General features: G+C 38.4%; 1 protein-coding gene across 1 annotated transcript in view; it reads left to right on the top strand.

Moving 5' to 3' along the window:
• LOC124161272 (protein qui-1) overlaps positions 1-21272 on the top strand; it is a 736232-nt gene that overhangs the window by 698830 nt on the left and 16130 nt on the right. Inside the window, exons 6-15 of the mRNA XM_046537561.1 lie at positions 9415-9629; positions 10593-10756; positions 11363-11540; positions 11951-12107; positions 13487-14220; positions 15006-15283; positions 16389-16585; positions 18266-18419; positions 18978-19211; positions 20149-20274. Coding sequence (XP_046393517.1) covers positions 9415-9629; positions 10593-10756; positions 11363-11540; positions 11951-12107; positions 13487-14220; positions 15006-15283; positions 16389-16585; positions 18266-18419; positions 18978-19211; positions 20149-20274 — 2437 coding nt within the window. The remainder of the gene's footprint in view (positions 1-9414; positions 9630-10592; positions 10757-11362; positions 11541-11950; positions 12108-13486; positions 14221-15005; positions 15284-16388; positions 16586-18265; positions 18420-18977; positions 19212-20148; positions 20275-21272) is intronic.

Genomic DNA, 21272 nt, shown 5'->3' with positions numbered 1-21272 from the left:
AAGTACTTGTCTTATATTTCCACACATATTTATTTTAAAACGGATGTGACATATTAGGCGAGTATTTTTACAGTTTTCCGACAACTGCTCGATTGAAAGTCCATAGCTGCGGAGCTATCGATAAAAATGCATGAATATAGGAAAAATAGTTAGAAGAGAAACAAGAATAGTTTGAGGGAGAGTGCGTCTAATTGTTTATAAGCACTTACTGCACAGTTTCAATTTTATAACTAAAAAAAGGAACACCATCCCAGATCAATATCATCGTTCATCCACGGAAGCTCGTCTTCAGGGTATAAGTATGATGGGCTTATATGGCTTTGGTTGCAGAAGTGACGGCAACGTTTTTCGGTAATATGGGGGGAACAATGCATATTGTTCATTCCGATTTCATTACTTGTGGACCTCACCCCTAAAGTGTGGATGACTAAAATATTATGATACGTATTATTTGCCCACGAAAACGGATTTGATTTATTAGACAGGTATTTATTATGGTTTTCCGACGACTGCTCCATACAGAGCATATAGCTCCGGAGCTATCGATAATGAATCTGAGCTAAGTGCGTGAAAGTGAGCAAAGCTAGTGATATTGAAAAGGTATGAATAGAGAGTTTGATGGGAAATACGTGTGATTATTTATAAGCACTTTATTACGTATTATTCACTTCAGAGTCTCAAAATTATAACTTAAAAATGTAACCAAATCCCTCATTAATACGCCATCGTTCATCATTCTCAGTGAATAATCTAGAAAATGCTATGAAAAAATAGTTTGATCATAGCTGTGGGTAGTTCCTTTAAAAATTGCAATGGGGTCTCGTAACTTATTACCATTTAAAATTATTAATATTAAAATATTCTATCGATTGAGGTATATTTCCATGCATTATTTGAGAAGCATTCTGGAAGTCTTCCCTCCCTTCATGGACTTCCCTCTTAAATTCACTATAGTGCTTAATTCCTTGCATACTATCTAAAAATCTTTCTTATTCTCTTCCATCCTCTCCTTCGTTCACCCAACATTCTCCCCTCTAGTTATGTTTTCAACCAATTTAAATAAGTACTCTTATTGAGATCAGTTACAATTAATGATACAGAATGATAGAACAGAGTGATAGAACTACAAAGGAGAAGGCGTATAAGACATTAATCAGGACAATTTTAGAGTACGCGTCACTAGTATGGGACCCGTATGAAAAGGGACAAACAGAATCCATCGAGAAGGTGCAAAGAAAGGCAGCAAGGTACGTCATGGGGAAACACAAAAAGACCGAAAGTGTCGGTAAAATGCTGAAAGTACTGGGATGGGACACACTAGAACGGAGAAGAAAAATAAATAGGCTTTGCGCACTCTTCCTCACACTGAAAGGGGAAAAGGCATGGGGGGAACTACGGAAGAAGATTGAATACCCCAGCTATATTGATAGGCACGATCACCAATACAAGATGAAATGCCGGCCGCAAAGGACTGACGTAAAGAAATTCTCGTACCTCAACAGGACGATTACGGAATGGAATAGACTCCCTGCAGAACTGTTTAAGCCCTACCCTAACAACGTAAGGATTTTCAAGAAGAGGTGTAGAGGATTAATATTGGAAAATTAATATCACTGAATTTTAAATATTCACTTTTCTAGTTTCATTTTGGTAATGTATTTCTCATTTGCAATATTTTTGTTTTTATTTTTATTTTTTGTATAAACTGTTACTACCTGGCAAATAGCCAACTTGTAACTTGTACAATATAATAATAATATACTTCAACTATTCCTAATGGGAGGATACTCTGAATTCTCGTTCACTCTGGGAAACCAGATTGGGTGCTCCTATTCGGAGGTCCAACTTACGCCTTCCTGGTAATGGTGAAGAGGCTTCTTCATTCCTCGTTGTTATTTTCCGCATTCCTCTCTACGCCGTCCATATTTATTCCGGTAGAATAGATAATTTCTCTTGCCAATATAAGGGAGGGTCGAAAGGAATCGAGTATGGCATAGAATTTGAGCATGAAGCCGGCGCGTAGGCAGAAATTAGTTAGGGGCGGTGCTTATGATATACGGCGGCGGTGATATTTGGATTGCGTATACTATTTATTTGCTATCGTGAAATATTAACCCATGAATTTCATTAAATAAATTTCCCATTTCGTTTGCATCGTGTTGAATTTTAAAGTCATCGAAATGATTAAGATTTTACTAAAGGTTTACTGTTTTTATAATAGTATATCAAAACAGTAATTACTTTTTAAAAAACGCGCCTCGTAGTTCTTCCGTGGACTACCTCTGCCCTTCTTTCTTTGCACCTGTTCATCAACAATAATTTTCATTAAACCACCGAGTCTCATGATATATTTGATTAAATTGTCCCGTCCTCTATGCAAATTCTTCAAAATACTTCTCTTCTCCCCTGATCTTCTTAGAACTTCCGCCCTACTCTCACGATCTATCCATTTGATTGTCATCATTCTTCTATAATATCACTGTTCGAAAGTCACCAACCTTAATTTCTCCGCTTCTGACATCGTCAATGCCTCACTAACGGGTGTTATTATCTTCCAGAGGTGGGAAAATTTGCACTTTCCGGATGAGCCGAGTCTTCTACTTTTCAATTTAGTTTCGACTGAGACCTGAAAACCCGCCCTATCTCCCTTTTCGTGGCAATCATTCGAAATGCAGCGCTGTTCAGAGGCGAGATTACCGGAAGGGGTTGGGAAAGGTCGAAGGGTAGACGGTCGGATGAGTGATTATGCGCTCCGCGAGGCTGGGTCTGGAAGCGTGAGCGATTAGTCGACTCTGCTGCCGAAAGGGAGAGATGGTCGAAAATTTTGTAGATTTTGGAAAGTGCAAGAACCTGTGGTGAACAGACATGCTGTGACGGAGAGAGCAAGTACTGGTGGGAAGGGATGGCAAGTGAAACGAAACGAAAATGTTTCGTTTCGATCCGGAGGGAAACGAAAATACGAGGCCTAGGTGTAGTTTCGTTCATGCACGAAATTAAAACCACCAAGTAGTTTAGTTTCGAACCGGGACGAAATTTTACTCCCGGGCACGAAACTAAATTAATCCAAACTACGCCGCTCAGAGTTAAGTTTCGATCACAGAAGTTGAGTGAAGGGGGATAAGAGGGAATAGTTTCGACCCATTACGTTTGACATACGACGATATGACATACTTATTGTTAGAGAGGTTAAAACATTGAGCTTGAAAATCGAATAGCCAGTTTGCGCTCACCGTTCTTCTGTTATTGGTGAAAATGTGAGCGCTCCATGCATCTAATGGCGGTAGTATTAACCTGTACTTCATCCAACCATACTACGCACTCGGTTTGTGGGTCAAAACTAAACCGTTCGAAGGTGAAGCACGTGGTCCCTCCGGTGCGAAACATTATCTGCGTTTCGTTTCGTATCAGAGTTTTACTTTAGCTTTGACCCGAAGTATCTTTTACCCCGATTTGTTTCGACCCTGAGTATAGCTCCCGGATTTAAATCCATTTCGTTTCGTGTAGTATATATTTCGCGCCCGAGAACGAAACTATTGAAATTTTACTGGATTTGACTTTCGTTTTGTTTCTATTTCCATCCCTGCTGGTGGAAGAATTTTTGTGACAGATGATTTTAAAGAAAAGTACCATTTTGCGACACAATCCCGACAACTTCACACCGCGCCGCGGCGATTTGCTGGCGGCATTCGAATATCATCGAAGGCAAAGACAAATTTCATATTTGGCAGCAAGATTCGCAAGCCCACCGGTGCTACCCCTACAGTGTACCCTTACTTTAGGATGGGAGAGGGGAAAAGTGTTGTTTTATATAATCGGTAGGGTCATATTAGTGCGATCATGCCAATATGAGTACACAAAATTAAAATATATGCCATTAATTAAGAAATTTTCAAAGTTTTTTACGTTTCTTTGCATTTTAATACCGATGATTTTATAAAAAACGTAGTTATTCGATCTATGTTGCTTAACTCGACAATTTTAGGCATGACTGGTGTAGAATCGGCTGATAAAACCACTTAAGTCACGACATTTATCGCCGAAATAGCGTAAAAAGAGGGCACGTGTTGCGGGTTGCCTACGCTCAACATAAATGGCCCTGGTGCCACAGGATGTCAACCTTCAGGAACTAAATTTTTTCTCTGTTCATTTGGTACCTCGGGCTACATTTTGACATATGTCGAACTTTGAATTTCGAAAAAAAGTTGTTTGATGACCGCCCTACCCTACACTTTAGCCATCACCTTTGACTGCAGGGTAAGATCTGTTGTCGCGGCATCCAGAGAATAGAGTCAACCGATTAAGGCAAGATATAGCTGTATTTCGACATATTGAAAAAAAAAACAATTATTCAATGCGTATGACGCGTATCGGCCCACAGAGCCATCATCTGGTATCAGATGTTTTTTAACAGATGATGGCTCCGTAAGCCGAAACGCGTGGTTAGCATTAAATAATTGTGGTTAAGTCCAACTACTTTCTGCTTCAACAGAGAAGAGATCTTTGTAACCCCAAAATTTATAATGCACTTACTGCCTTAAACTTTCGTGGGGACTTAATCTTCGAATTTAGTCCACACTGAAACCGGAATAGGAGAGGAAAGGGAATTGAGGATCACTATACCCCGAAGAAGTATAGGCGATAGGCAGAGAGTTATGAAACAGAGTGTACTGATATATGACAAAGTATTTACGTGAAAAATAACACTGTGGGATAAATTGTTGGAGAAAGAACGAGACATTAGTTTTGAGGTTAGATTTGGAAGAACATCAGGAAACTAAAAAAAATAGCCTGAGAAAATTGAGTTCTGCAATCCACTCATCTTGCGATTGAAATTCTATGAATGAATGAGATCTGAAAATCCACCCCTTCCCTTTTAATATTTGTGCCATTTTCGCGAACTGCAGCGCTATTCAGAGGCGAGATTATCGGAAGAGGTGGAGGAAGGTCGATGGGGAAGGGGTCGGATGAGTGATTATGATCTTTGCGAGTGCGGGTCGGAAAAGCGTGAGCGATTAGTCGACTCTGCTTCCGAGATAAGAACGGTCGAAAGTCCTCTAGACGCTGGGAAAAGAAAGAAAGAAGCTAAGATGAGCAGTCAGGGTTGGACTGTGACGGAGGAGGACTGCTGGAAGGGAGATTTTGGCGAAAGACGCTCTGCTTAAAAGAAAAGGACGATTTTGCACCCGAATGACGGATAAAATGAGCTCGGTGACAAAAGGAGAGCGTAGGAAAAAGATTGAGAAATCAAAGGAATCGTTGCTCTTTTGAAAGTTCCTTCGTTTGAACCCTGGGAAGGAGGACTGAAGAATTTTGTTCTCATCTGCCATGACCCTGCGGACTTCTTTTTGCCACGAGTTGGCGCCCGAATGTTTGCTATGCAACGGATCGCAAACACTTTTGGCGCGGATTGTCGGAGATTATTTTTTCTGTCATGGTCTTCATTTCTCATCCAAAACTATTTTTTTTTCAATCAGAACCCAAAGAGGAGTACATTTTTATGGCTGAAAGAATTGATTGATTTCTAGTATGGAGAGATTGAAACATGTTTTTCCTTGCATCATTTTATGTTTCTTGAATTCTAGTTAATTAATCTTATAGATTCAATTCTTTTTCTGACGTTTTGGTTAAGTTTTTCCCTTTTTCAAGGCTGAAAACTTCAGTTAAGAAACGAGGAAAATCATCTATTGAGCCTAGGAGGATAAATTATAACATCTCTTTCCATTATTTAAATTCTAATAAAAATATGCATTATATTTTAATCTTCTCTCGGAATTTCAGCAAAATATATATGCTTCTAGTATTTTGTCATGATTTTCCGAGTTTTGTAGTTTGAATGCTAGATTTTATAACAGTTCTGCATCTTAGCACCCAATTATACTTCTAAGTTACATTTTAATATCCGTGTACAATGGATATTTAAGTAATGCTTCGGATAACTATTGCATTTCTTTGAAGAAGGCCTGTACCGGAAGCGATATGTTCCAATTGATCGGAATGCACTTTATTTTCGGCTAAAAATAAATATTATTTTTTTACAAAATCTTCTTAATCTTGATAAAATCTTCACGGGAAAATCCTTCATCTTCTTACTCGTAAATTACAACAAAAGCCTTAGTGCTAACCGTGTAAACAGCAACTAACTGAGACGTTACAAAGGAGCCCTGATAACGCTAAAAGAATATCTTGTTGGTTCACAGCAACATGAAATTGTATAATTCGAATTAGGAGAGTCATTATTTGGCAAAGGTCAAATATATCTAGAAATTGAAGGGAAGCCAGATGGTAGTTTTGTGCACCGGAAGACAAATTCGCCGTCGTAAGTCCGCTAAAATTGATTTCTCGATTTAATGTGCGGTATGTGATGTGATTAAAGAAATATGTTATCAAATGGCCTGGTTCACAAGTCAAGTTTCATGGAAACTAATTTTGCTGAATAGTACTGATCGGGTCTTATCTCATCGCCGCCGATAACTCAAAAAATTGTCGATTGATCAAAATGTCTTCATCTTTTTCAAGCTCAGCCAGAGTTATCATTGAAAGCAATCTACTAGTAAAAGTAGGTGCACATAAAACATTTAACTACTCATCACTGCCTGTATCATTTCCCACGCTGAATTTTCATCCTTAATGCATTATGTTGTAAAACCCTGCACTCTACCTCCTCCATTTACATAATTTATTTTGTATATAAACCCAATGTAAAGGACTCAGTGCTCTTTCTTGGTGTTAAATATATAAAAAAAATAAATTCCCGCAGGACCTTACAGGCCCTCTAATAAGGCTGATGACATCCCCTCCCAGCTTAGTAATCTGTCACCTTCGTAGCTTCTCCATAAGTTTCCCTACCAAGATCACCACGTGTTAATTCTTTTGCCCTCCTAACTTACCTCTATTATCCTCCTTGCCCACGCTTCGAGCAGGGAAGAAAAATAAATATTTCGTTAAAATGTCCCAAATCAAACCAGAGAGGTTGATGGAGGATCAGGCTTTGATTAGCTCGAGGGGACTGCATAGAGGAGGCCCAATTCAATCGCATGGCCCCCTTCTGCCGCATTTTAATCGGCTTTCAAAAATGTCCGCGGCGCGGTGATGAGCGCAATGCGATCCACTTTTTTCCAATATTTTGTAGTATAATGTTTGTACGAGGAATTGCAAGGAATAGCATTGAAGAGTTATGAGTGTGATAAATCATATCATTATGAATTCATATTTCGGTTGTCAGTGGCGCAGTGGGGGGGAGGGGGGGAGGGGGGGCGAAGGGTCACCCAGAGCTTAGAGAAATTTTTAAGTTTAATTCATTTTACTTAACTGGATTAATCGATACCTCCACTGCAAAAACGCCCAACAATCGCCTCCTGAATCAAATCCGCTCATCTAGATAGCCCTTGTAGTACTAGATGAGCGGATTTGATTCAGTGGGCGATTGTTGAGCGTTTATGCAGTGGAGGTATCGTAATGATACTTGAAGAATTCTGTGAGGATTAATAAAATATCCTTTAGAAAGCCGTGAAACTCACCATTTTGAACCATTTATCCTAATTTTTTTCTGTGGGAGGGCCGTAGCCGTAGTAGTTGTGCCCAAAACCACCCCAGACTTAATTCCTAGCTGCGCCCTTGTCGGTTTTCACCCCTAATAACTCCTTATTTTCCCGTGAAACTCGGGTCAATTTTTCCGTAAGCGACGCGAGTGGCGACTTTTGTAAACCCATTAAAATGGGCGGTGGGCGACAGCACATTTAGCGACCGACTTGAGGATTCTCGTTTGTGATATTCGTGGATTAGCCACTCGCCGAGTCGGTTACAGACTCTATTGGATGGGTTGTGTAAAAGTGCGAAGAAAATGGGACATTAAAATTTAACATCAGAGCAAAAAAGTTGCGTGGTTTTGTAAAGCATTGTTAATAATTGTGAGCCTCAACGTACGAGTTGAAGGACACAACCTAGAGCAGGTGGTACAATTCAACTATTTGGACAGTGCATTAGAGAAAACGGACTCATTAGTTGCGACATCTAGAAGCAGTGGCGCAGCGAGGGGGGGTTTGGGTGATAAAACCCCAGAGCTAAAAGATTATTTTAAGTTTAATCCATTTTACTTAATTGGATTGATATTACTATTAATATAGTAATAGTGTAAGGATTAATTAAATATCCCTCAGAAAGCCGTAAAAATCACCATTTTGATCCATTTATCTGAAAATTCCGCAATTTATTAATCTCGCACCTACCGCCTATCCTGGTGGGTATTCCATACCCCTACACACCCCGGTATTAGTTGCACCTAAACTCCCCCAGCCTTAATTCCTAGCTGCGCCCCTGTCTAGAAGAGAATTGCCTAAGCAAAGGGGGCGTTCATGAATATGAAAAAGCTGATGAAAACATCGTCTTGTAAGAGTGTTGAGAAAGTACTGGTGAAGAGTGTGGAGCGTATGAAGAGAAACGCTTTACAGTGCGAATCGTAGATGCTGAGGAAAGAGGATGATAAAAGACTGATAGCGTTCGCTCGGTGAAGTGGACGAAGAGGGAGAGGAACTAAAAACCAGTGGCGCAGCGAGGGGGGGTTTTGGGGGATAAACCCCCCCCCCCAGAGCTCAGAGAAATTTTAAAGTTTAATTCAATTTACATAATTGGATTCATGTTATCAAAGAATAGGATTAATAAAATATTCCTCAGAAAGCCCTAAAACTCACAATTTTGAACCATTTACGTTAAAAAATTTAATTAAAAATTTCCCATATATCCTGGCGGGTATTCCATACTCCCCAGGCCCCCAAATCTCCCCTAGCTGTAATTCCTAGATGCGCCCCTGCTACAAACTACTAGACATAGTGGTAGAGGAGAGAAAACTTCTGGATAAGTCAGGAGCAGGGGTGGATTTGGGGGAGTCATAGGGGTTATAAATCCCCCAAACTTTATCAGAAAAATTTATTTTTATTATTTTAATGGTTTCTGTATCTTTAAATGCTTAAAATTGTTCGATTGCATCTGTTTTAAAGAATAAAAATTAAATTGTAGTCTCCAAAATGCTTAAAAAATGGGTATTTTTAAAAATTACACGGGAGAACTCCCCTCTCGCCGGGGAGGTATTCCATACTCCCTGAACACTGGTCACAACCCTCCCTCACAAATTTGAGGCTGATTCCACCCCTGGTCAGGAGACAGGGTTTGGAATGAGCAATAATTAAGTAGGGATGGAATGTTAAAAGCTGTATCAGCGAGAAGAATGTTAGTTAAGCGGAGAAGGGGAGAAATAGCACAGTATTTAGAGGTAGATTAAAAGTCTTGTTGTCAAACTACCTTAACTGTTAGAGTGCCTTAGAAAAACTTAAACAAAATCCCAAATCAAAAATGAGCTTCCTAAACCTTAAGCTGTCATGACTACCCATTTTTTATCAGAATGTATTCTTATTTTTCTAGTGCCTCGTCGGAGATGAGTACCTGCCTCGCCCCTTGCCAGCTAAGATTCTCTCCTCTGACATGGTGGCGTTGAAAGGCGCAGCCAAGGAACTCAGCCTACCCAATGCTGAGGAATTGCTGTCAACATGGTACATCCCCAAGGCAACCGAGGACGGTGGCGAGTATTATCAGCTCCGGAGACCCAAGCCTGACCCTGAAGTATCAGATGAAATGGCGTAAGGATATACTCTTACAACTTTTTAATTTTAATTTGTTGGGTTACGTGGGTAAGCTATGAAATATTTTTTTTTTCAGAGTCCATTTTAAAGTACCTTTGTGAACACTAAATTTTCCAGCAATCCTGATGCTTTCCTCTGTTTATATTTTAATGTTGGATAAATAACCCATTAGGAATTTTGTTACCCCATTCAATTAATTGTGTATTTTGTTAGAAACTTAAGAAAGTGCAATAAAAAATTCAGTAGATAAGGTGAAGCCACATTTGGAGGGGTGTAATAAATATGGTGTTCACAGTGCACAACTCACTTCCTCCTTCCCCCCTCCCCCTGAATCTTGGGAAGGGGATGGCTTTTAAGCACTTAACACATTTTTTAAATGCAGAAGATGAAACTCCTACCATCTTCCCCTGACAGAGAACAGAGCTATGGAAAAAAATTAATTAGCTTATTTATACAATCCAGAGGCATAAATATGCACAATATTCCATATTTTTGTGTCTCTGGATTGTAAAAATTGTCAAATGAAAATTTGTCCATACCTGTGTTCTTTATAAGGGGAGAGGGGTGGAAGTTTTATCTTCTTCATCAAACATTTTGCTCAGTGTTGAAAATCAGAGCGGAGCTGCTAGGTATAAAAAAGCAAACAATTTTTCAAATTGAGTAATTCCATTAAAAAGGTGAAGCACAACCTCTGATTTATGTAGGAGGGGATGATGCATCACTAGATAATGATAAAATATTTGCAATTTTGGGCTTATTTAACCATTAAGTTATTTATATTTTATTGCTATCTCTTATCTGTCTTTTAATTTTCAGAAAATACAATGAAGACCTAAACTAAAACATGATAGATTGAAAAATATTTTTAATTTGGGTTGTCCTCTTTTTATGTCATAGAAATTTTTTTAACAGAATTACTTTATATAAGGCATAATCTATATGATTTTTGTGTGTTTTAAGTGCTGAATGGACTGAAATAAAGGAATCCATAGAGAACATCCTGGTGAGTGGAGCCAAGCACCTCATTGAAAAGGCAGAGCAGCAGCAGGACACTAAGACAGCCAACATACTCAGGCATACATTTGTGCATTCTGCTGTGGAACAGCAGTTCTCTCATGCCACCAGTAAGCATACCTGCTCACGGAATACATTTCATCTTCTTCATCATATACATAGCATCTATGGTACATTTAATAGGAATTAGCAGCATCCACGAAAAGGAATTCCACTGAAATTTTTTTCTTACAAAATTAATAATCTTCCTCCCAGGTTTAGAGTTCAGTTTTGCATTAAGTAGACAACTTTTTAATTCATTCGTCTGTCTGATCTACCATCACCACCATGTTTTGGAGAATGCATTGGGATCCCCACCTCCAATTCAAAACTTCACTAGCTATAAAAATGTTAGGCCTATGAGCTTATGGCAAGAAACAAAACTATATCATTAGTCGAGGTAGCAAAACCAGTAAGTAAAAGCATATAGATTTCAATCTCTATTGTAGATTCTGATGATACGGGAGGAGTGAAATTTATTTGTGTAAGACAAATTTTGCTGCTTTTGCAGGTGTTCATATCTTCTTATTTGCTTCCCCCTCTCTTCATACATATTTCATGTGCAATAAATACTCATTCCCTGGTCATTAATCTATTTTAAATGCTTTATGAATCAGGGCTATCTGTTCTCCGTGTTAGTATTTAGCTAAATGTGTTTCCCTGAATATTTCCCTCAGGTATATCTCCATCTGCAACAAAGCCGGCAATTCTGGCTGTGGTGCGAGATTTTGAAAATGGACCCCCATCACCTGCTGATGAGCCAAACTCTCTTCAGAAGGCTAACCGTGCTTTGCTCAAGAGTTTCCGTGACCGAATCGGTGCTACCCTACCATCAGAAAACCGCCTCTACCTTACGTAAGATTCATTGCAACATTACCTTATTTATTTATACATATCGATGGCCATAGTTTTAACAACACGTAACTCAAAAATAGCAACTTTTCAGGAGAGCAAAAAAAGAAGATTAATTTTTTCTAATTGTACACTAAAATAAAAAACCAAAAATTCATAAAACTGAAAAAGAAGCATACATTTGCCAACAAAGAGTTGTGTTTTGCTTGAATTTTATTTTTAATGCTATCACACTTTGTTTAAGACACCTGTGTCAAACCGGCCAAATTTTGAATTACATATTGTTAGAACTTAGCCATCGATATGCATATTTTTTGCAACATTATCTACCTTTGTAGCCATTACCAAATATGTGACTTTTAGCTCTTGTGCTCTGATTCATTCTGAATTAGTTGTGCTACTTTCCCTTTCAGTGCTAAGTGGAAGAGTGGTGGCATTGATCCAGAGTCTGAAGAGCATGAACTCTATCTGTACCGCTTTCGCTGCTCCATCAAAGAACATCTTAGGGTTATGATTTCAAAGGCATTAGATGAAGATCCTGACATGAAAGGAAGAAACAAAACTATAATGGTAAGAATTCTATTATTTCCCATGATGCACATAATTAAAATGTATTAATTAATTTTATGATTATATATAATGCACATAAAAAATTTTGGGCAGGGATATCCCATGAAATTGCTGCTGTGAGAAATTTCAGGCATTTTGAAGCATTTGAATTGCATGCCACAATCCAAGGAATTCTGAAAAGTTCATCCTGATTGCTACGTTGTTGTTTCTAAAGTTCAGGGCTACAGGCTGAAAAACGTTTGGTGGTGGTTCCCTCGGCATTTTAAGGTTTTCATTTGGAGGAGATTAGTTATGACTTTACTTCCCAAACATTAACCCCACAGTAGCCATGCCTTGAATGACTACTCATGCCTTTCTACAAGCAGTCATGCGTTGTATGGGTGATGACCTCTGTGTTGTTTGTGAGAAATTCCAAGGGTAATAAGAGTAACTTATATTTGCATACATTTTTGCTTAAAAATGGGGAGGAAGAAATTTAGCATTAGCCACTCTCCCAAGTTAATGCGGCATTAAAACGATGTAACTTTTTGACGAAAAGTAATCTCTTAAATGAGGTGTAACCGCAGCTATGTTAAAGAAGATTTTAAGCTCCTTACCCTCCCCTGGTACTTTAGTCTTGTCTGAGGTTATTCTTACATAATCCATTTGAATAGAGACCTCATTTAATAGTGTACTGCCTCAACAATTTCAGGGTGTTAGAAACCTCTTGATTCTCCCCTCCTCCCACCCTGGCTGTGGCCTTTTCGTCACTACTAGGAATTGTATGCACACTGAATGGAGTTCAAGAACATCCGACAGTCTTTTAGATGTGTTCCATTTCTTCATTCCCGAAGTTCCAATTATTTTTCCTTAGACCTTGCGTGATGTTATGGGATAAGGCATGAAACAAGCAATTCTTAAGTGAATCAGCACACTTTGATCTCATTTTTTGACTTTTGCAACCTCGTGATGTTAATTATACTTCTGGGTATTTTTGACTCTTTGAACTAAACCCCACTGTGTGTATTAGGAATCCCAGGAAAATGAATCTTGACTTCTTTACTGTCAATGTAATGAAATGTAAAAAACTTTGTTATTCCACATAAATTCAATACTGTACAACCTAGGTTTTGACATGGTAGGTCACCATCCGGCACGTTTACAACAAAGTCAAAGAATAAATAGTCTCACACTATTCTCTGTTTTAGATGCAAGTGTACAAGATGGTGACATTCCATATCAAAACCTAGGTTGTAAATTATAAAATTTATATAGAATAATAGAGTTTTTTACATTTCATTATGTTAAGTTGATTTTATGAAGTCATGCCTGAGACTACTAATTCTAAGCCATTGTTCAAAATTTCAAAATTAAGTCATTGCTCAATATATTGATTTAAGGAAGTGTTTGAGGAGGCAGCATGTCACCTGGCCATGTGTCGGGAACACCTCAAGGACAGCAATGGTAGATGGACAGGCACACCAGAATTGGAACACCTGAAAGCAGCCCTAGTGGGTGCGGCCAATGCTGGCCCAACAGTTCGCCATGCCCCTATTCTCATCCATGGTCCTCCGGGCAGTGGCAAGAGCTCCCTCCTCTCGTCAGTGGCCCAGGCAGCTGAAGAATGGTTTGCTAATGACGAGAGCACACCGCAGCCCCACCGGCAGCTTCTGCGTGTTGTTCGTTTTTGTGGCAACACCCCCAGGTCCGCATACTCCCTCGAAGTCCTGCGGTTGCTGTGCCAGCACCTTGCCATCCTCCTGCACACAGAATTCCTCCCCAAGGATGCCAGCTTCGACCCCCTCTACCTCAACACATGGTTTCAGAGTCTGGTACGCAGGGCCGAGACGGCTGCACAGACGCAACCTCAGTGGCCCCCGCCCCTCCTCCTGGTCCTCATCGACGACTTGCACGGCCTTCAGCCAACGGAGTCGGACATTGTGGCTGCCCTCTCCTGGCTCCCTATCTCCCTGCCACCCAACGTCCTCCTCGTCGCCACGTCAGCGTTGCACCCAGATGCGCTCAAGCTCACGCCAGTACAGAAGGAGAAGCTGGGAGCCCCGGACTCACTATTCACCCTGAGTAGCTCCACACCCCTGAAATTGAGATTACTGTCATTCCTCGATCTGATCAAGTAAGTTTGACCTCCAATCGTGCAATGAAAAATTGATGCATAAGTGATAACGATGATCTCCAATATGAAATGTACCATAACATTATTTTACAAATGCAACGGTGGTGCCGACTCCATGGGGCCTGAGGGGGCTCGAGCCCCCTCAAAAATTTGTTATGGGTGTGAGGAAAAACTATGTCAGGCTTGTCGATTTTCCCTTGAGTGTCCAGATATCGAGATTAGAGTTATCAGGGTTCTAATGTTGATCACATGACTCTTCTAAAATGCTTGAAAAACTTAAAACTCACTACTTATAAAATTTCCCGGGCAAGATCCCCAGTTTGGGCCCCCCCAATATTTTTTGTAAGTCGGCATCCCTGAAATGCAACAACTATTTAATATGATGAAAATGTTTTATAATAAGTTTTAGAAGTGTGTGCTGTTCTTTTCAAGCTTAAAATATGAGGTAATTTATTTAAAGGTGTTTCCTTGTTTCCTTGTTATTTCAAACCAATCATCTTGGCCCATTCCTTCACTTTCAGTAGTACATATATATGTCAGTTGTTAACTCAAAAATTGAATAAACAATATCACAAGGTACAGTGGCAGATCTAGGAGAAGGACAAGATGGGGCTGGGTGAGGGGCATGGATGGTAAACTCCCAGCAGTTATGGGCGTCTGAACAAAATTACTATTTTATCCAGTGAAAATTGGACACCTCACTGCCAGCACGTCTTTGAATCTACCACTTCTAAGGAATAAAGCATTTAGTAAAATATTCTTTTTATTTATTTCTTCCAAAACAGGAATAAAAATTTGGGTGAGCCAGCATGCAATGATGAAGTGGAGGAGGGAGAGTCCATGGAGAAGCTGACGTTGGCATGTCTTCATGCCCTGGAGCAGCTGGTCTGCCGTCCTGCCGTAGCTCGTCTAGCCTCCCTCTTGTCAGCAACACAGTTTGGTCTCACAGAAACTGAAATACTGGAGCTCACAATGCCAACAAACCGAGGCGAAGATGATCCGCTGAGATTAGCCAATGCAAACTTTACGTTTTCTAGTCTGTGTAGTGTTCGTAGAACTATGAGTGAGTACAACTTTCATGATCCTTAAAGACATTCCACCATTGTTTATGACTTGAAATCAAACATTCAGTGACATTAGTATTAGGGATACTAATCTAATCCCTTTCGAGGGAAAATGATTTTCCAGGGAGTACTGTTCAGAGTATCATTCTGTTTTCTATGAGAATGAGCAGTTTACCATTTGTTTTTTAACTGATGTATTATTCAATCATGGCTTTGCTTCTGTCAACGTTGAGCTGGCCACAGTTGTCCCATGACAGGAGATTGAGGTTGGAGAACTTTGCTATACCTCCCCTCACCCCTAAATTTACCTATGTCTCTAGCCATGGGTGTTTTCCTTCCTAACCCAATAGCCTTGCCTCATATCTCTCAATGAAATCATCTACTTTTCATGGTGCAACTCTGTTTGGCCCAACTACAGTAAGTTATGAACAGAGTCCAGTTTACCAGTCTGTTTTGGTGGTGGGTTACTTGCATTTCAGTATATTTATATACATACTTGTATTTTCAGTATATTAACTTGAGATTTCAGTATATAATATATATATTCAGTATAGAAATATTTGTCTGTTTTTCAAATCAAAAAATGTATTTGAAAAAATAATGAAAAGGTAAAGTTTTCTAATTCAAGATAAAGGCAAATGTTGATGATGACCTAATTTTTAAGCTCTGAAAATTTCAAGATCATGACATAAGTTCAAAGGGACTAGTTCATCATTATGCTTTGGTATTTGTTGTTTAAACGCCTTGTGAATGGAATAACTTCAGTATCTTATAAAAAGTAATATGAACTACTTATCAAAAAAGTGGGTGATGCCATGAAACATTTGAATTTTTACGGCCAAAGACCATGGTTAGAACATTTCCAGAAAATTTGTCTTATTTTATTTTTGATATTCTGTGATGTATTCATGCGTGCACGCTAAGTGCATTCTTTTCACTTAGCTGTTTTGGGATAATAACTAATGCTTCAAATTTTCAGTTGTAAGACTATCAGAAATTATAAATTTTTTCATTAGTCATTAGTTATTATTAAATTAAACGTGTATTATTTACATATCATCCCATTTTGTTGCAACTTGGTGAATCCCTCATATAAATTTGCAGGCCTTTTGCTCAAGGAGAGAGTTCAGAGTGGGCGCATAGTGATTGGGTGGAGACACCAGCTTATATCTGAGGTGTCTTCGAGGAGATACCTTGCCACCCCTGAGAGTCAGAAAGCTCTCCATGCTGAGTTGGCTGCACTGTTCTTTCAAGAGGATGATGACGATGAGGATGATGAAGAAGATGGTGATGATGATGAGGTGAAGGCATGATGGCCATTTCCTTTTGCACCCTCTTCACTTTCTCCTTTCAAGTACTCAAAATATTAGATTCTCCATTAAGAAGTACTTATATGTCATTAAGGTAGCCCTTGTAGAATAGATGCCTGTTGCTCTACCGGAGTACCACACAGAATACTCTTGATTTAACCCTGTATGTACTGTATTTAACATTTTCCTGCAGGGATGACAAGAGGAACGAAACAAAAATTTTTCCTTTCGACCCGGAAGGAAACAAAAATGCAAGGCCTAGGTTTAGTTTTGTTCCCAAATGAAATTAAAATCACCAAGGAGTCCTGGGGCAAAACTTCACTCCCAGGAACAAAACTTAATTAAACGAAACTCCACTGCTCATAGTTAAGTTTCGACCCCAGATGTTGAGTGGAGGGGGATAAGAGGGAATATTCCTGACCCATTACATTTGACATACATGTTGAGAGGTTAAAACATGGAGCTTAAAAATCAAATGACCAGTGCACATTCACCATTCTCCTGTGAGTGGTGAAAATATGAGTGCCCCATGCATCTAATGGCGGTACGGCGAACCACTGCCTCATTCAACCATACTTCCTACTCAGTGTGTGGGTTGAAACTAAACTGTTCGAAGGTGAAGCATGTGATCCCTTCAGTGTGAAACATTATCTGTGTTTCGTTTCACCCAGAGGTTTAGTTAATTTTCGATCCAAAATAGATTTGACTCCATTTTCATTCAGACCCTGAGTTTAGCTCCCCGGCTTTCAATCCATTTAGTTTTGTTTCCAAATTTTGCTCTTGGGAACAACACTATTGAAATTTTACTTGTTCTGACTTTGGTTTAGTTTCATTTGCCATCCCTGCTTTACTGCCAGCACCCAAGAGAGGAAAATCTTTTCCGTGCTACAAGTAGCATGGTAATATTTTAAACCTCTCTGTACGCAGCTCTTTTTTGAGTTGGAAATACTCTATTATTCTCATCCCTCCGATTAGGAGCCCAACTCAATGGGGCACCTGGCTATTACCCCGGCCACTGGACTAGATCCTCTAACCCTTTTCTTAGCAGGAGTCCATGGCCAACATTTTGCACTAGTATTGTTTTTTTAAAGAAATATTGCTAATGATTCTCAATAATTTACACTCATGTAAGAATAACTGACTTTTATTCAAGCAATTTAGAATTTTAAATGGATTTCCAGTGTTTATAATGACAAAGTTGGAAAACACATGGTGCTAAGAACTCCTGAAGACCGTCAAAATAAATGCAATAATTTTTAATAGAAATTGCTCAAACACAGAAGGAAGCAAAGGATTCATTTCAAGTTATACAAAATTGGATTATGCAGAAAAATTTTTATTTGCAAAAATCATTGAACTTGCGCTCTCAAACACTGTGTTCAGAACAATTGATTGATTGAAAATGATTTCATTCTTTCCCGGTGAACTAGCATAACGAATTTTTTTCAGGCTTTCAATCGGGTTAGGAACTCCATTTGTGCTTTTGTGTTGATAGAATTTAAAAAAAAATTCTGAATTGAGATACGTTTATTGCAAATTCTGATTATTTTACTCTCTTGGGCCAATTTTATTGACAAATATTTCAAACAATTACTTCCTTTTCCTTTGGGTGCAATAGTTATTTAATTTATGCTCCCCTGAAAAATAATGCATCAAATTTCATTGCAAAAGGATGGGGAGGAGGAGAAGAAGGAGAAGAAAGACCAGGAGGAAGGTGATGAAGAAGGCAAGAGGAAGGAGACCCCTTTCCAAGCTACAGCTGCTCCCGATGTGACATACAGCACAAGGCACGTCGAAGAATCCTGGATCCACCTACTCAAAGCAGGTGAAGTCATGTGCCATTGCTATTGTCGGGGGGATACAAAAGGAGTAGGGAATGAGGGATTCCCCTGAAAGGAGAAAAATTATTCACCTTTAAGATTAGAAGCGTTTTTTGTGTAGAGTTGACTGTGGCAGGGGTGATTTTGATCTATCATTATATTTTGATTAATTTCACTCCTTTGCAAGTTGTTTTTGCTGCTCTATTTGTGAATGATTAAGTCCATGCTTTATGACTACAATGACTTTATTTCACTAAGTATGGTGAGGTATGAAATCGGCAATATGTATTGACATCATTGCTTTTTTCCTCATATGACTTTTCCTCTCAGTGTTTATCATATTTCATCACTAAATCATACTTAATATTTAAATCTTTACAAAGAATAAATCATACAAGGGAGGATGACTGCATGTTGAGATCACATGCATTTAATTTTCTCCTTTTAGGACCCTTTGGCCCCTTATCTGTACAAATTCCCCTGAATTATAACAACATTTGTAAACTTGATTATCCATGATAGAAAATGATGAACACTAATATGTGATTATTTTTTGTTCCCAGATGATGCAGATCGACTGAAAAAGCTTACTGTGTGCAACTTTGATTTCCTGCTTGCCACTGTTCAGACAGCTTCAATATCGTATTTGAGATGTGTTCTTGAGCATGCCCGATGCCATCACTTGGATCGCCACTTAGAGTTAGTGTATGGTGCTGTGAGGAAGTCGAGTGATGTTCTATCTCGTGATCCACTTCAACTCGCATCACAAATAATTTGCTGGCTAAGGCCTGTTGCTGGTAAGTACATGCATATCAAACTGATTACTGAAGGAAATTTTTAATGTAAATACATATAGTTATTTAGAACTAATTTATACGTATGGAAACATAAGTAATATTCGTGGTTTCTTCCAATCTTTTGGAATTTTTTTGTTATTTCTTCAATTATACTACTTTGAATCACAAATATGGCATATTTAAGTTTTTCTTTAGATCGGTTATATATTTTTGTGATATTTTTCATCTGCAGATATACATACCTGAAATTAGGCTAGTTGGCTCTAGCAAGCTGCATATTTGGCAAAGCATCACTTTCGGACAGTTTCTAGAGAGAAAAATCATAGCATTTTTGTATAATGTCTAGTTTTGTATAATATGCAGTGAAACCTCAATTTTACACTTTTGAATGGACCACTTACAAAAAGTGCAAAATTGAGGATATTGTAAAATAGAGTATCATTTTCTAAAGGCAGTATTGTTTGGGACCTGATAAAAACTGTGCAAAATCAGGGAAAATGTATAATGGGGGAATGTGAAATCAAGGTTTCACTGTAGTTAATAAAACAATTATTTTTATTTTTGTTTAAGTATTTGCATGTGTATGAACAACTCTTTTTGTATGTATTGTCTCTAGAGACAACGATTTTTACTAAACTTCTGCTTCACTAATTCTAAGCAGAGGACGCAAAATTTAGAGAATAAATACCCAGACTTTGCTAAAACACAGTAAAAAGAACACAAATCTCTAATTCATGGAGAATGAGCTCTCCATCCTTTCATTAGGGATTTAAAAAAAAAGGCGTGAGAATTATTTATTTAAAAATGGAAAATTTACCCTAACAGTAAAAGTAAGGTACATTTATAGTACCTTATAATAAGTCAAACCACTGCGAATAAGTCGAACCACTTAAAAAAATCTAAATGGATTGGATTTATTTTTTATTTTCTCTTACAGAGGGAAGTGGAGATCTTGTAGGAGCTATGATTATGTCTGCTATGGCGTGGTGTGATGGCTACAGTGAGCCCCTTCTGGTGCCTCTGACGTCATGGCTGCAGCCTCCATTGCCCCTCCAGATAAAGGGTGAGTTCATTTGCATCCAATGCATGCTTGCAGTCTACATATTAAGCCATTGTATAAGAAGAGCCTACATTTTGGACACTACTCATTATAAGTCCTTGATATCAATGAAGGTAGAAAAAAATGACTCAGTCATTACACATTGTGCCCTTTTTCAAATCTAAATCAATTATCCATTAGAATCACACATAATATGTAATAATATTTAGTGTATATGTAATTTATACTAAACAAAAATTTTTATCAATACATAGCTCCTTTTCTGTTTCATTAGGTATTTTTGCTGTAAACATACGATTATAGGCAAATTTAATGATTATCATAATTATATACCATATATGTCTGAATATAGTCCCCCCTTTTTTTCCAAAAATACCCATGGTAAAAGTGAAGGGGGGGACAATATTCAAACGCATCTTTTTAAATTTTCCCGAAGCTGAAGCCTCAAAATTAGGGGGGGGGGGACTATATTCAGAGGGGGACTATATTCTGAGAAATATGGTACTGCTGTTGTAACTACTTGTTATCACCTGCCAGTTAAAGTTAAAAGTTGTTCATTGGTAACCTAGCCAATTGTTAACCCTTTTAGTGCTATCCTCCTTCCCGGTGTACAGTCATAAAAATGCGGAGGGTATATAAATAAAATGTAGCAACTAGGAAAAATAAACGTTATATAGTTAATTTTTTAGATATCTTCAAGCAGTTTTTTTTTTAATTAATGAGATTAAATTGGATAATAATCACAACATTTTTATACGTTTTCTGATACATAAGTTTTTTTTATTTCAATGTCCTCAAATTTAACAACAATAACGAAAAAGCCGATATATCGGCGCACCGCACTAAAAGGGTTAATTGGAAAAATCTTCCATTTTTTGATGCTTCATTGCAAGTACAAATAGCAATATTTTTTTATGGTTTGCAGCTCAAAAGAAATGGGGTCAAAGATAACCCTTTCCCATCTCCTTCAAGATCAAAATGAAATTCATGCCTAATATGGT

This window comes from Ischnura elegans, chromosome 6, assembly GCF_921293095.1.
Source record: "Ischnura elegans chromosome 6, ioIscEleg1.1, whole genome shotgun sequence".
NCBI lineage: Eukaryota > Metazoa > Arthropoda > Insecta > Odonata > Coenagrionidae > Ischnura > Ischnura elegans.
Note: the sequence above shows the minus strand (reverse complement) of the source record. Positions and strands in the feature narration are given on the sequence as shown.